General features: G+C 59.7%; 2 protein-coding genes across 2 annotated transcripts; both read right to left on the reverse strand.

Annotated features, from left to right (window-relative positions):
- Positions 1-1,009: 1,009 nt before the first annotated feature.
- Positions 1,010-7,593, reverse strand: LOC121350614 (mesothelin-like protein). The gene is made up of 15 exons (XM_041462067.1): positions 7,548-7,593; positions 7,110-7,141; positions 6,702-6,748; positions 6,193-6,342; positions 6,007-6,097; positions 5,697-5,841; positions 4,950-5,134; positions 4,615-4,773; positions 4,320-4,453; positions 3,504-3,637; positions 3,247-3,347; positions 2,785-3,031; positions 1,785-1,909; positions 1,301-1,433; positions 1,010-1,083 (listed from the first exon to the last, which is right to left on the reverse strand). The coding sequence occupies exons 1-15, from the start codon at positions 7,591-7,593 to the stop codon at positions 1,010-1,012; spliced, it is 1,803 nt and encodes a 600-aa protein (XP_041318001.1).
- Positions 7,594-10,633: 3,040 nt separating this feature from the next.
- Positions 10,634-14,981, reverse strand: RPUSD1 (RNA pseudouridine synthase domain containing 1). Its single transcript, XM_041462694.1, has 6 exons — positions 14,572-14,981; positions 14,182-14,373; positions 13,966-14,089; positions 13,383-13,485; positions 13,199-13,300; positions 10,634-13,038 (listed from the first exon to the last, which is right to left on the reverse strand). The coding sequence occupies exons 2-6, from the start codon at positions 14,361-14,363 to the stop codon at positions 12,647-12,649; spliced, it is 903 nt and encodes a 300-aa protein (XP_041318628.1). The 5' UTR covers positions 14,364-14,373; positions 14,572-14,981; the 3' UTR covers positions 10,634-12,646.
- Between the last annotated feature and the right edge of the window lie 104 nt (positions 14,982-15,085).

A 15,085-nucleotide genomic window follows, 5' to 3' on the forward strand; every position in this document is an offset into this window, starting at 1 on the left:
AAAATGCCAGAAGCAAACTGATGAGTGTCTGCTCTTCCTTGGGGCTGCCCTCACCTTCCTGTCTGCAGGAATCCCCCCAAATGAAGGCTCAGAATCCCAGGATCTGCCTGTTCCTGTTCCTTGGAGTTGGCTGTTCAACATTTAGGAGCTGAGACTGTTCTCAGCTTCCTCACGTGGAGGAAAGGAACTTTGTACAAGGTTTTCCATATTTTTCCCCACTCATTGGAAATATCTGTCAAAAAAAAAACCCATCAGTGAAACCTGTATCCAGCTCCTGACATTCCCCTTTCCTCCAGGAGGAGGATCTGGGAGAGAAAAAGGGATTTATAGATCTCTCTCTTATAAATCTTCACTGTCTGAGCTTTCTAGAGAGGGAGCAGGTCTGTCCTTCACTGCAGATTTTGGATTTATGCTGGAAAAGCTTCCCCACAAAGCACTAAACACCTCAAAGGACACGCTGGATTAGGAAAAACCAGATTGATGTTTTATTGTATAGCACTGAACAGTAATCAAGATAATTTATCTCCAGCTAATCATCCCATGACAGTCTGTGTGTGGTTTGAACAAACCTTGATCAAAAAGCAGCTCGTGAAAGAAGTTAAATAGGATTTTTGGGGATCTCTCAGCTGCAGTGCAGGGCCACCAGTGACTCAAATCCCTGAGTTTCCCACTGTTTAACAGATCCCAGTGGGATGGGATGGACAGGAAATCCCTGCAGGAGCTGGGCCCGGTGTTCTTGCCTTGGCAGAGCAGTCAGCAGCACTGCTGGTTGTACTACAGGGAGTAAATCTCTAGTAAGGATCTGTGGGGCTTCTCTGGGCTGGAAAAACAACAAATGAAGTTGTCCTTCACTGGCCAGCCTCAAAAATAATCAAATCCTGTGCTGGAATCAAATGTGGATGCATTCTCCTCCCTTTCCTGGGGTCCTGCTGTCCAGCAGGGACTTGCCCAGCGCAGTTGCACTGGGATGGAGGGAGGGGTGTGCAGGGTGGCTGGTGCTGAGGGGGGCTCAGAGCAGCAGGACGTTCCCCACGGTGGCTGCCAGCAGGAGAGCGAGGCAGGAGCAGAGCCTGGATCCTGATCCTGCAGGGAGAACGCAGCAATGGGATTCTCCAGCTGCCTGGGGAGGGCTGTGGGCTCAGGAGGTGATGGGACACCTTGAAGTGACCTGAGAACCCGAGGGCAGCCCCAGGGCCACATCCCCACCCGTCCCCCAGCTCTGAATCCCAGCAGGAGCAGGGGGGATCAGCCAGCTTTGTCCTCCCCAGCATTCCCAAGGTTTCCCACGTTCCCAGCTCACCAGGCTCAGGCTGCAGGTTGATGTAGCCATTGGAAGTTGTCTGTGCTGGCTCTGGGACGCTCCCAGCTGTGGGTTTGGGGCTGGCAGGGGAGCTGGGCTGGCACGGTGCGGCCGTGGAGGAGCCCGGGCTTGTCTGGGTGGGGATGGTGGAGCTGGGAACTGGGGTGGGCGTGTGTGGGGCTGGAGTGGCACTGGGGACAGAGGGGGATGGAGGGACAGGGGTGGCACTGGGAGCAGAGGTGGGATTGGAAGTGGGAGAAGATGTAGGACTGGGGACAGTGGTGACAGTGCTGTGGGTGGCAGTGGGAGCAGAGGAGGAGTGAGGGACAGGGGTGGCAGTGTGAGCACAGGAGGGTTTGGGAGTGGGAGAAGAGGTGGGATTGGGGACAGGGGTGACAGTGCTGTGGGTGGCTGTGGGAGCAGAGGAGGGGTTAGGGACAGGGGTGACAGTGGGAGAAGAGGTGGGATTGGGGACAGAGTTGACAGTGCTGTGGGTAGCAGTGGGAGCAGAGGTGGGATTGGGGACAAGGGTGGCAGTGGGAGCAGAGGAGGGGTTAGGGACAGGGGTGACAGTGGGAGATGGGGATGGTGGTGGCACTGGCCAAGGTGCTGGGGACAGTGGGGACAGTGGTGGGCACAGGGGTGACATTGGCTGAGGTGGCAGGGTGAGGAGAGGTGGGGACAGTGGCCATGGAGGTGATAGTGACAGAGGTGGGGCCAGCAGGGGTGGTGACAGTGCCCATGGAGGTGACACTGGCCGGGGTGGTGGGCACAGGGGTGGTGGCAGTGGCCGTGGAGGTGACACTGGCTGCAGTGGTGGGCACAGGGGTGGTGGCAGTGGCCAGGGTGGTGGGCACAGGGGTGGTGGCAGTGGCCGGGGTGGTGGGCACAGGGGTGGTGGCAGTGGCAGTGGAGGTGACACTGGCTGCAGTGGTGGGCACAGGGGTGGTGGCAGCGGCCGTGGAGGTGACACTGGCTGCAGTGGTGGGCACAGGGGTGGTGGCAGTGCCCATGGAGGTGCCGCTGGCCGGGGTGGTGGGCACAGGGGTGGTGGCCGTGCCCATGGAGGGTGGGCACAGGGGTGGTGGCAGCGGCCGTGGAGGTGACACTGGCTGCAGTGGTGGGCACAGGGGTGGTGGCAGTGCCCATGGAGGTGACACTGGCTGCAGTGGTGGGCACAGGGGTGGTGGCAGTGCCCATGGAGGTGACACTGGCTGCAGTGGTGGGCACAGGGGTGGTGGCAGTGCCCATGGAGGTGACACTGGCTGCAGTGGTGGGCACAGGGGTGGTGGCAGTGGCTGTGGAGGTGACACTGGCTGCAGTGGTGGGCACAGGGGTGGTGGCAGCGGCCGTGGAGGTGACACTGGCTGCAGTGGTGGGCACAGGGGTGGTGGCAGTGCCCATGGAGGGGACGCTGGCCGGGGTGGTGGGCACAGGGGTGGTGGCAGTGGCCGGGGTGGTGGGCACAGGGGTGGTGGCAGTGCCCATGGAGGTGCCGCTGGCCGGGGTGGTGGGCACAGGGGTGGTGGCAGCGGCCGTGGAGGTGGCAGCAGGGCTGGCTGTCCCCGTGGGCTCGGGCCGCCCCCCCTGCAGGCCGATGCCCAGCACGCAGTCCAGCTCCCGCTGGGATTGCAGCTGCACCCAGCTCACCACCGCGGGCTCCTGCTCGTGCTCCTTCAGCTCAGGGAGGTTTTCCCCCAGCAAAAGTTTCACGTCAGTGACGCTGAGTTTCTGCAACACACACAGAGCATCTCCTTCCCTCACCCTCACAGTCCCAAAGGCTTTGCTAACGGGGCTGCAGAGCAGCTAGAACTTCCTAAAGGAAATTTATAAAGGTGGGAAAGTGGAGAATTGGTGATTTGGTTGGGCTCTGACCTCAGCTCCCCCTGCTCAGCCCTCAGCCAGCCCTTCCCTGGGGAGAGGGACAGCAGCACCCAGGGCTGTACCTGCAATTCCTCAGGATTTAGGGTGAGGAAGGTGTCCAGATCCATGTTTATGGCCACACCACCATTAGCCAAGTTCTTCAGATCTTCTGCTGGAGCTCCACCTTAAAGACAGCCCAGGGGACACCTGGAGATGTGCAAACCCTTCCAGCACTTCTGGGGAGGATTTGGGGAGGTTCTGGAGACTGCCAGACCTGTCTGTGGCTGAGAAGAGACCCCGAACCTGGTGGTGGGAAGGAGGGTGGAGGGGAAGCACCTACCCAGGTACGGCCGGATCTGGCAGTAATAGGGGCCAGGGGTGCTGGCCGGGCTGGCAAAGGCCTCCCGGGCCTTCCCATAGAGCTGCTTCTTCTTGGATTGGGAGCATGAAGAGATGTTCAACTGCCCAGCAGTCCTGGAAGGGGGGCACAGGTTAGCCCTGATGCTTAAGTTTGAGCTTTCCTGTTTTCCAGATTCTGGACTGCACTGGTACAGAACTCTGGACTTCACATAAAGTGTCAGCAGTTCTCCTCACAGCTCAGGCACACAGAACAATCCTTTGCCAGCCCCAGAACCAAGGACACCGCTGCAGCTTCAGCCCCAGAAAGTGCAAACAACAGGGAACTGAGGAGAGCAGTCTGGGAGGATGGGACTGCATCACCTGAGCTGGAATTGGACAATGAACCCCAAGATGGAAATGGACCAAAACTGATAAAAGTGTGAAAACTCCTGACCCATTGTCCATCTTGGGGGTAGCCACAGCCAGGCTCTTGTACTGCCCAGGGTGTATCCTTTGAGGATTTTAATAAATCCCTGCTTTATTCCTTTAACTCTGCCCACCTCTGTTCCAGGCAGCCTCTCAAGTCATCAACAGCACCCCAAATTGCAGATAAATTGTTCTGGTGCTGGGAGGGATGAGGGGGATATCCCTGCTCATGGTCCTGGAGCTCAGGTGAGATCTGGGATTTGGACACGGCCATCCCACTGTGCTGGTTGGGAGTGGGGACATCCACAACAGAGCTGGGGCTCTCCCATCCCACCTCCCCAGAGCCCTGGGGGCTCTCAGGGCTGAGCAGCAGCCCCAAGAAGCGGCTCACCCTATGGCTGCAGCAGGGATCTGCTGGATCTGCTCCTCCTGCAGGTTGCACAGGTGCCTGCCTCCGATTTCCTGGAGCAGGGGCCCCGTCAAGGAGCCCCCCAGGGCCAGGTACGTGCTGAGCAGCTGCTGCACCTGAAGGACACAGGCAGGGATGGGAGACGCTCCTGGTAAGGATGGCAGTGCTGCCAACCCCCAAAAACCCCACAATGTCTCCACCCTGAGATGGGCTGGAACAGAGGCATTCCCAGTTTGGGTTCCTCACCATCCATCCCCTTCTGCTGCCATGGATTTACCTGGGAATCATCCCACTCTCCTCCTGAGCCACTGAGCAGGGCTGAGAGGGTGTCACTGGATGTCACCGGCCACTTGCTGATCTCCTGCTCTGTGTACAGGCGGGACAGCACCCCCAGGCGCTTCAGCTGCTCCTCTGGGATCCCTGACTCCTGGAAAAACTGTGGGGACCAGCCCAGGGGGCAGGACAAAGGGTGAGGGAAGGGAAAATAGGGCAGGAATGAATGCAAAGGACCCACTTGGACACCTTCATCCCTGTGCCCACTGAGCCCTGTTCCCTGCCCATCCCAGCTTGGCCCGTGCTGCTGGGGGGCTCCTGTCCTGTGCCACCCCTTACCTCATCCACCTTTTTTTTCAGGACCCAGGAAGCCTCTGAGGTGATTGGCCAAGCCAGCACAGCCTCCAGGTTTTGTATTAGCACATCATTACTCAGGCACAGGTCGAGCTGGTCAAGCATGTCAGGGGAGAGGTAGAAGATGATGTCATCGATGTTGCTGGCAGTGATGGGCTTGGACTGGCAGCCTGAGGGCAAGGAATTGTGTCAGCCAGAGGTGTGTGTTGTGTTTGTGCCCTTCCCACCTGGCCCTGCTCCTGCCACAGGGCTCAGAGCCCTGGTGAAGGACAGGGAATCACAAAAACGTGGCTCAAGCCACGGTGGATCCTGCTCCCATCCCCTGGTCCCCAGTCCACAGAGGTGCCTCATTTGCTGTCATTCCCTAAAGTCATTCCAGAAGAACCTGGTGGTGTTTTGCAGCCCACTTGTGCTTTGTCCTGTTAAAGGCAGCGCAAACTGCTCCATGTCCCCTACATGAGCATCCTCTGCTCTTGCAGCGTCCTGCCCTGGCTCTGGCCCTGCCTGGGGACTGTCCCACTGTCCCAGCTCCTTCCTGAGTGCTGCCACCACATCCCTGCTCCCAGGTAAGAGCAAACCCTCCCTGTGCTTCAAGGACATTTCCCCACTTCCCCAGTTTGTGGGAATACCAGATTTCTGCCTGGTCCAGCCAGGAACTCCCAGATCCTGCCAGCCCCGGGCATTGTCCCCTCCCAGAGCTCTGGCGTGGCCGGAGGGAAGGGAAACACTCACGGTCCGTGCTGCGCTTCAGCCGGGGCTGGGAGGCAGCTGATGCTGCTGCGAGCGCCCTGAGGAGGATCAGGGATTTCTCCCGCTGCGAACGTCCCTGGCTGATGTAGGCGGCAGCGATGCTCCTCCTGAAATCCTCCCGTGCTGCCTGCGGGGACACAGGGTGCTGGGACCGGGGGCACAGGGACAGAGTGCTGGGACCGAGGGACACAGGGGCAGAGGGTTCTAGGTCCGGAGAGCACAGGATGCTGGGTCCCCCAGCCTCGGAGCTGACCTGCCTGATGGTCATCTCGCCCCCGAGGAGGGATCTTACCTCGGCCACCAAACTCAGCGTGGTCTGGTTCAACGCCAGCACGAGCGGCCCCAAATCTTGCAGAGTCTGTAAATCCCAGCTTGAGGGATCCCTGCGGCAGCAGGAGCAGGACCAGCTCAGCATCCCCGTGGATCCCCACCCCTCCTGTCCGCCGCCCAGCCCTGCAGGAGCAGGAAGGCTGCTCACCCGTACGCTGTGTCCCCCGAGAGGAGCAGGGCATTGAGGGCGTCCTGCTGTGCCGCCGTCAGCGCCGGGCAGAGCTTCAGCTTCTCCAGGATTTTGGGATCCGAAGCCGGGATGGTGCCCGGCTCCAGGTCACACACCAGCGCCCCGAGGCTGTACACGTGGGGTGTCATGAAAATGTCCCCTAAAATCAGTGCCAGGGCGCTGCCATCCCCACGGCCGGGTGGGTGCCCCCGTATCCCGAGATTTGGGTGCGGGACAAAGCAGCAGCGCCCGGGTCTCAGCCGGGGCGAGGCTCCCGCTGCAGCCCCGTGGAGGAAGGAGAATTCTCGGTGTGTTTGTGTTTCTGCAGGAGCCCAGCCCGCCGGAATCCCAGCACGGAACCGGCTGCACAGGGCTGTAAATCCTCCCCGCTCCAGTGACCCGGCACAGCAGCAGATGTGGGATAAACACAAATTCATCCCGCCGGACACCCCGGGACCCCCAGAGCCCCTGCCGGGGCTGGTACTTACTGGGGATGCTCAGCGTTGGACAGGACGGCTCCAAAAATCAGGGCAGCCTGGGGAGAGGATGGGGGACGCTCAGCCCCGGTAAGGAAAGGGAAGAATGAGATGCAGGGAATGGGATCTGACCCGTCTGGAGCACCCAGACTGCTGGGAACAGCCAGGAGCTGCAGCAGCCCTGGGTTACTTGTGGGGACAAAAGCCATCAAAGCCACTCTCAGCAGCGGGGACACTCGGGTCCCTGCTTGCCTGGAGCTGGGTTTGGGAGCAGGGCATGGAGGTGAGGGATGGGACAAGGACAGGGCCATGCTCTGCACAGGGGACAGCAGGCAGGAATGGTGGCACCTCCAGCGCCAGCTGGGGAATTTTGGGAAAGCCCCGGCACGGTGGGAGGCAGCAGAGCCGGCAGGGACTCACCGCTGTGGCTTTCAGCGGGTCTGCGGTGACACCTGCAAGGAAGCAAGAGCAGGTTAGGAAACATCCCTGGATTGTGAACGGCTCTTCGGGGTTGCTCCAAGCAGTTCCAGGTTTGAAGTCTGGGAAGAGCTTTTCCTTTGCTAATTTCATGTTTAGGAAATGCTGCAGATCACTATGAAGGGAGCAGCCCCCATCCCGAGCACTCCCGGCTCCCTGCAGGAGGGTGTGGAAGACAAAAAGGGTTAAATCCATCCCTGGAAATCTGGGAAGATGTGTCCCTGGGAGAAGCCTGCAGATGCTGAGGGGAGCAGGAGGCAGAGCCCTGGGAGCGCTGAACCAAGCGGGATTGGGATGAGGAGCAGCACCGCTGGAGCATCCCTGGTGCCAGCGGGTGCCTGGGGGTCCCGGGGCAGTTTTTGGGGACAGGATGTGACTCACGGAGGCAGAGGGTGGCAGCTGCCAGGGCTGGGGCTGCCCACGCCATGGTGTGGTGCCGGGGGTTCGTCCTTGGAGCTGGTCCGGAGAGCCGTGTCCCACACCTGGGATTGCTGGAGGTCCTGGAGCTGATTCTGTCACCCAAAACTGGGGCTGGAGCCGTTCCACACTCGGGGTCAGAGCTTCGGGACAGCACTGGAGGTCCTGGGGCTGATTCTGTCACCCAGCACTGGGGCTGGAGCTGTGGGGTCAAGGGTCTCACTGTGCCCACCCCGTCTCTGTGATGCTGCACAGACCCCCAGCGACCAGAGGTGAGATTTTAAATCCTACATAACAGAAAACAGGACTTTTCCCACCCGTTCTTAAAAGAAACCTCACAATTGTTCGGCAGGGACAGGGTCCCCCTCCATCCCCCAGCTCCTCACCAGCACAGACTGGGAGAAATCCAGTGTAAGGCAGTGGGAGGACCCAGCAGGTGTTCCCCACCCCTCTACACCCCTCAGGGTGATCCCCTGATAGAAAATCAATCCCTGCTCCTGAAATTCCCCGGGGGCTGCCCACAGCAATCCGTTATCGCCGTTTGAACTCAACGCAAGGAATTTTCCCCCCCTCAATCTCCTTTTTCCTCCCCCAAATCCTACCGTGGCTGTGCCGAGTTGCTCTCCTTCCCCTTGTCCAGGGGGATTTGGCTCCGGGATGGGAGGATTCGGCCGGGAAGGTGCTGGTGGGGCTGGGGCAGGGGCTGGGCAGCGCTCGGCACTTTATCTGTGCGGGGTGGGGATGTTGCTCCGCACACGGGGTGTGACGGGGCAGTTTCTCAACTCTGTTTTGTCAGGCTCCTTTCCTTCTCCCTGGTTTTGCTTTGGGGTTGTTTCCTACTTCTCATAAAGGGTCACTGAGCTCTGGGTTCAGCTGAACCGAAAATGAACCCAGAAGGAGTTAAAGCCCCTGGTTTGGGAGTTTCTGTGCTCCTGAGGGGGATTAAGGTGCTGTCGGTGAGGGGAAAACCTGTAGAGCTGCTCAGGGGTTATTTTATAGGGCAGCTGGGGTGCAGAACAGACTGAGCTCAGTGATGGGCTCAGCACCCTCTGGGAGATATTTCCCCTGTGCCTCTCCTTTTTCCCTGGATCACAGCCAACCCCATGCCCTTTTTTTCAGCTTTTTCCCCGATCATGCTCCAAAATGCTGTCGAGCACGTGTCATGAAGGGGACCAAGACCAAAGGAATCAAATCCTTCCCGAGGCTCTGAGATGACAACCTGGAGGAGCTGTGAGCACAACCTTTATCTGAGAGTTTATCCTGGGAAAAGGGAAGGGTGGCTAAGCTGGAGCAGGGCTGCACCCCCCTCTCGGCCAGGTTTGGGGGTCCCAGCCCTCACCAAGTGTCCCTGGAGTGGCTGGCACAGTGTCAAGAGGGGTTTGTCACCCCCAGCCCTGTCCTGTCCCCAGCCCCGTCCCCCAACCGGTCCTGCAGCCCCAGGGCTGGGTCCACGCCCATGGGTGTTGCTGGTTTCTATTTTGGAAGGATTTACTGTGAAAATAGCTCCTGTTGGGGCAGTAAAATTACAGAATGCTATGAGGCTGCTGGAGGGACACAGCCCCTGCCCCGGGCTGGCTGGACAGAGGTGGCTGGAGCAGGAGGGCAGGGACACACCAGGGCCACTCTGGGGGTCACCGCGTCCACTGTGTCCCTGTGGAGATCAAAGCTGGCCCTGAAACCCCCTCAGGAGATGCCACTGGAGGATCCACCCTGAACTTGAACATGTGGAGGAACATCTGCCCCAGGCTATTCCTGGGGACATTCCCAGGTCAGCTGTGAGCTCTGACTGCACCTCCCTGTGCCAGGAGGGCTGGGAATGCCCCTCTCCCTTTACCACTTGTCCTCTGTCCATGTCTGGTTCATAACCTTCAAAAAAATCTCCCACTCTTAAAGACTGCAATAATTCCTCGGGTCTTCAATGGGTTTTCTCTCTGCTCCAACCTGAGGATGAGTATCTCTCACACAACAATCCTCTCGGTCAATCCTCACACAACAATCCAGCCCCTCACACAACCATCCCACAGCTCACACAACAATCTTCTCTCTCACACAACAATCCAGCCCCTCACACAACAATCCTCTCACACAACAATCCCCTCACACTCGATCCTCCCTCACACAACAATCCTCTCACACAACAATCCAGCCCCTCACACAAAACCATCCACAGCTCACACAACAATCCTCTCACACTCGATCCTCTCTCACACAACAATCCTGCCCCTCACACAACAAACCCCTCACACAACAATCCCCTCACAGTCAATCCTCCCTCACACAATAATCCTGCCCCTCACACAACAATCCTCTCGCACTCGATCCTCCCTCACACAACAATCCTCTCGCACTCAATCCTCCCTCACACAACAATCCTCTCACACAACAATCCAGCCCCTCACACAACCATCCCACAGCTCACACAACAATCTTCTCTCTCACACAACAATCCAGCCCCTCACACAACAATCCTCTCACACAACAATCCCCTCACACTCGATCCTCCCTCACACAACAATCCTCTCACACAACAATCCAGCCCCTCACACAAAACCATCCACAGCTCACACAACAATCCTCTCACACTCGATCCTCTCTCACACAACAATCCTGCCCCTCACACAACAAACCCCTCACACAACAATCCCCTCACAGTCAATCCTCCCTCACACAATAATCCTGCCCCTCACACAACAATCCTCTCGCACTCGATCCTCCCTCACACAACAATCCTCTCGCACTCAATCCTCCCTCACACAACAATCCCCTCACACAACAATCCCCTCACAGTCAATCCTCCCTCACACAACATTCCAGCCCCTCACACAACAGTCCTCTCGCACTCAGTCCTCCCTCACACAACAATCCTCTCACACAACAGTCCTCTCACACTCAGTCCTCCCTCACACAATAATCCTGCCCCTCGCGCTCGATCCTCCCTCACACAACAGGTCGGCCTGGTCGGAGCCCCGGGGCCGCTCCCGCGGGGCCGGTCCGGCCTCATTCCCCTCATTCCTGGAAGCCCCCGGCAGATGGATGCAGAGAGCAGACAGTGAAGGGCAGAGACACGTTTAATACAGCAAATACACTAAAACTGGAACTGCGGAGTGCACGGACATCACAGCCACACCACAACCCCAGGGCACCGGAGGAGCCACAGCCCCGCGGGCAGGAGGGGACAGGACGGGGACCTTGCCCTGGAACGCAGCCGGGAAGGACGCCTGGAAAACTCCCTCTGCAGGGTAAGGAAAATTCCCTTTTATCTGTGGCGCTGGGGAAAAGCAGCACGCACAGGCTGGGCTGGGGTGTGGGGAGCTCCTCGACGCAAACACGGTGGGCTCGGGGTGCCAGCCATGTCCCCATGTCCCCACACCTCATCCCAGCCGTGGATGAGGTTCCAGCGCGGACAAGGCTGGGTCCCCCCGTGCGAATCCCTTGTCCCTTTCCAGCGCCTCCCGTGCGCGTCACCCCTCGAATCTTTGGCAAACAGATTCCTTGTGTTCCTTCCCAGCTGCGGGACCTGCCCGGCCCCTTCCATCCACGAGGAAGGACAAGGCGCTCCTGCTCCTCTGGGCCCACCGTGCCCACCCAGCACCCAGGGCTGGCACCTCAGGCCATCCCCACCCTGCAGTGGTGGCACCAAGCCACAACAGAAAGGGACACACAGGACAGGTGATCCAATTCTCCCCCCACCCCCCCAGGGATTTTGGTGATTTTCAGGGCGTCTTTATCCACAAGGAGAGGGCTGTGACTTTTTATTCCCCCCTCGGGGTGGGAGTATCAGCTGTGTGAAGCCCATCAGGTGTTTTCAACGGGATGGGGCTGGTGAGGTGACAGGTCTGGGCAAGTGCTGATGTGGTCCTTGAAAGCCCTGGGATGGGGCTGTGTGGCTCCAGCTGTCCCTCCCCAGCTGTCCCTTTCTCCTCGTTTTCAAATGTCCCCCAAGGGCTGCAGAGGATGAGCAGGGAACGGGAAAGCAAAGCAGGATGACCAGCAAAGCAAGGGCACTTCCAAGGAAATTTCTTGGCATCTGTCAAAGCTGAGCTCCTGCCTGCTGTTCACATCAGTTCTTAGCCTTTCTTTCACCTTTGTTCTTTTCCTACTATTCCAGAGCTTTCCCAGACTGCCCAGCTGAAGGACCTGCCTGCAGGACCCTCTGGAAACCTGCCGGGCAGGAGCCCCCCATGGGACCTACACAGGACACTGACCCCTCCTCAGGTGGGTGAGCAGAAAGGGACTTGTGTCCTCTGACCTGTCTCAGCAGGGATAAAAGCAGGAAAGGCAGTGCTAGTAGAAGGAATAATAAAATCCATTAAAAAAGCTTTGGGCTACTGGCTCTCCGACCACAGAAGTACTAAAAATACCTCATTCCTGAGACCACCTGTATTTTACAAACCCTAAAAGACTAGATTCTCTTTCTAGAAATTTAAAAAAGTTTAAAATCCATTGGTATCAACTCCTTCACCTTCACCACACCTTTAAAAACCACCCAGGTGGGCTGAGGGAGGGAGGGGGTGAGGGGCAGGGACCTTTCCATGCCCATCCCAGTCCAGTTTCACAGGACACCCTGGGACTGGGGGACTATCAGTGTCCCCAGAATGTGCTCCAGCCCCCAGTCTCCCACATCCCACACGACACAGCAGCTGGAGTGAGGGAATGGGGGACAGGGACACTGGAGCTGCACCCAGCATGTTCTCCCCTCCCTGTGCTGGGCTGCAATTCTGCATTCAAGCATGGAAAGGTTGTGGGAATGTCCACGGCAAAGGCAGTGCCCAGCTGTGCCCCAGCCCCAGGACAGGGATGGAAAGCTTTGGGGTCACTCTGAGGTGGAATGTGACACTGACTCTGCTGCTGAGGCCTAGGACTGGGAAAAGGACATCCCATGACCAGATGGATGATGGGCATCACAAAATAACCCCACCTCAACCGCTCCTAAAATCCACCTGATGCCAGCCCCAGGAGCGAGGGAAGCCACAGAGGGAGTGCAGGTGTGGAGGCAGCGCTGGGCTCCGTGGGGACCCGCTGGGACAAGGCTGGAGCTGGAAATGCAGGGATGTGCTTCGTGCTCACTCCAGAGCCCACTCAGCCAGCCACTGCTCGCACCGCGCCCGCTGCTCCTCCGTCTCCTCCCTGCTGCCTTCACCCCCTGCTCCCTCCTCTCTGGCAGCTTCCCGGCTCTCCTCCTCCTCCTCCTTCTGTGTCCCCTTGTCCTTGAGCTCCTGGATGACATCCTCCAGCCGCTGGGTGACGTGCTGGGGCACCCAGTTGCTGTCCATGGCGGTGACGAAGGGGTCGGGCGCGCACACCTCGATCAGCTCCTTGCGGGTGGGAATGCGCAGGTAGTAGGCGTGGAGCATCATCCTGTAGGGATTGCTGTCCTGCCTGTGGCTGTAGGTGAAGTCCCCCACGATGGGGTGGCCGATGGCGCTGCAGTGAACCCGGAGCTGGTGAGTCCTCCCTGGGGGGAGAGCGGGAATCAGGGACAGGGAAATTCCTGAATCCCTCCTTCAGGGCATGGTGACAATACTAATGGCATTTGTCCCCCTGAGCATGCCAGTTCTCAACTTCCTCAAGCTTTTCCAGGCTCTGCTCCATGTCAGAGCTGCCCCTGTCCCCACCTGTCAGTGGCTGCAGCAGCACTTTGGTGACAGGGTCTCCGCTGTAGGATCCATGTTCCAGCACGATCAGCTCCGACTGGCATGGCTTGGGATTCTCACAGCCTGCAAGGAGAGCCAGAGGGGGTTTGTGATGCCCCAGCGCATCCCTGGGGGTGTGGGTAGAGCAGGGGACGGGGCTGCTCACCCTCTGTGCCCTCGATGCACATCATGTGGGTCATGCCCTCCGTGGTGTTCTTCCCGATGGCGTAGCGGATCGTCATCCGGCTCTGGCTCACGTGGCCTCTCACCTGGGGACAGGAACGTGCAAACTGAGCCCTGGCAGATGCTCCTCACCCATCCCCCATGACAGGAATCACGGAATCACAGAAAGGCTGGGGTTGGAAGGACCTTAAATCCCATCCATTTCCCCAAGGCCAGCTCCTTGTCGGCAGCAGGGTCACCTTCAACACTGCTCCCAGCCCCACCCAAGCTGGCCTTGGACATTTCCAGGGATGGGGCAGCCACAGCTTGTCTGGGCACCCTGTGCCAGAATTCCTTCCTGATATCCCACCTAACCCCACCCTCTGGCAGTGGGAAGCCATTCCCTGTGTCTTATTCCTCCATGCCCTTGTCCAAATCCCTCTCCAGCTCTCTTTGAGCCCCTTTAGGCTCCAATTCTGAATCTTTCTTCTCCAGCTGAACACCCCCAACTTCCTCAGCTTTCCCTCAGGGCAGAGTTGCTCAGGAACACCAGAAGGCCAAGGCAGGAGGTGGCAGGCAGGGCTCACCAGAGCCAGGTAGGCTTTGGTCACCAGGCGCTCCTTGAAGCACTTGTAGGCACTGCCCGCTGCTGCTTTGTTGAGCGCCACACACAGGGCCCCGCTGGTGGAGAAATCCAGCTGGTGGCAGAACCTGGGAAGGACACGGGGGTAAAGGAGCGTCCTGGGTATCTCAGGAGTGTCCCCAGCTGAGGGCAGAGCCGGGCTCAGCGCCCGGGTGCTCACCTGAAGCCGTAGTAGGTGTCGGGGTCGGCCAGCTCGGGGAAGCGGTGCTTGAGCTGGCTCTGCAGGGTCAGCGTCTCGTACCACATCTTGCTGTCGATGCGCAGGTCCCAGTGCTTGTTGACCACGATGAAGTCGGAGCTCTGGTACAGGATGGACAGGTTGTCGATGGTGCCCGGCTCCATGGCCAGAGCCCTGCGGGGCAGAGAGAGCGAGGGGGAATCGGGATGAGGATCCACCAGCTGCTGGACGGGCACAGCAGCCCCGGACACACGGGACGGGCAGGGAGCAGGGCCTGGAGGACACCCCAGCAGGGAATGGACGTGTACCGGTGCTGCCGAGTACCAGCGTCACCTGCAACACTGCTGTCACCTGCCTGTCCCCCAGCCTCACCGGTGTCACCGTGCGGATGCAGGTCCCACAGCGGTACGGACGCTACAGCAGCGCTCCAGCCGCCGCCATGCCGATGTCACAGCGCACGGCTCCGCCGCTGTCCCGCTGTCCCGGGACGCCCCGGCGCCACGCGCGGAAGGCCCATGCCCGCCCCGCTGTCACGCGTGGAGGCCCCGCAGCCGCGCGGTGCCGGCTCTGCCCATCCCGGCGGTGGCGATCGGCCTCGCCCCGCTCCCCGCCGCAGCCCGGCCGGAGGGCACGGGACAGAGAGGAGGGGACAGGGGTCGCGCACGGCGGAGAGGACCCCGGGCCGGGCAGCAATGACCCGGGCCCGGCAGCGGTGACCCGGGCAGGGCGGAGTGACCCGGAGCCGGCTGCGGGAACCCGCGCAGCGCCCCCGCCGCCCCGGCCCCGCCCGCTCCCGCAGCGCCTCCCGGCAGCGCTCACATCGCGTCCAATCAGCGCCGCCCCCGCCGCGTCCACTCGCGCGCCGCGTCCAATCAGCGCCGGCCCC

This window comes from Pyrgilauda ruficollis, unplaced genomic scaffold (genome assembly GCF_017590135.1).
Source record: "Pyrgilauda ruficollis isolate IOZ18807 unplaced genomic scaffold, ASM1759013v1 scaffold16, whole genome shotgun sequence".
In the NCBI taxonomy this organism is placed as follows: domain Eukaryota; kingdom Metazoa; phylum Chordata; class Aves; order Passeriformes; family Passeridae; genus Pyrgilauda; species Pyrgilauda ruficollis.

Excerpts from the sequence above, each read along its gene's own strand:
- LOC121350614 (XM_041462067.1), bottom strand. The coding sequence starts at position 7,593 with ATGGCGTGGGCAGCCCCAGCCCTGGCAGCTGCCACCCTCTGCCTCC. Across the intron at positions 5,842-6,006 it reads CGCTGAGTTTGGTGGCCGAG|GCAGCACGGGAGGATTTCAG; the intron begins GTAAGATCCCTC and ends GTGTCCCCGCAG. Across the intron at positions 4,774-4,949 it reads TGAAAAAAAAGGTGGATGAG|TTTTTCCAGGAGTCAGGGAT; the intron begins GTAAGGGGTGGC and ends TGGTCCCCACAG.
- RPUSD1 (XM_041462694.1), bottom strand. The coding sequence starts at position 14,363 with ATGGAGCCGGGCACCATCGACAACCTGTCCATCCTGTACCAGAGCTCC. Across the intron at positions 13,486-13,965 it reads CCAAAGCCTACCTGGCTCTG|GTGAGAGGCCACGTGAGCCA; the intron begins GTGAGCCCTGCC and ends TCCTGTCCCCAG. Across the intron at positions 13,039-13,198 it reads GCTGCTGCAGCCACTGACAG|GGAGGACTCACCAGCTCCGG; the intron begins GTGGGGACAGGG and ends CTCTCCCCCCAG.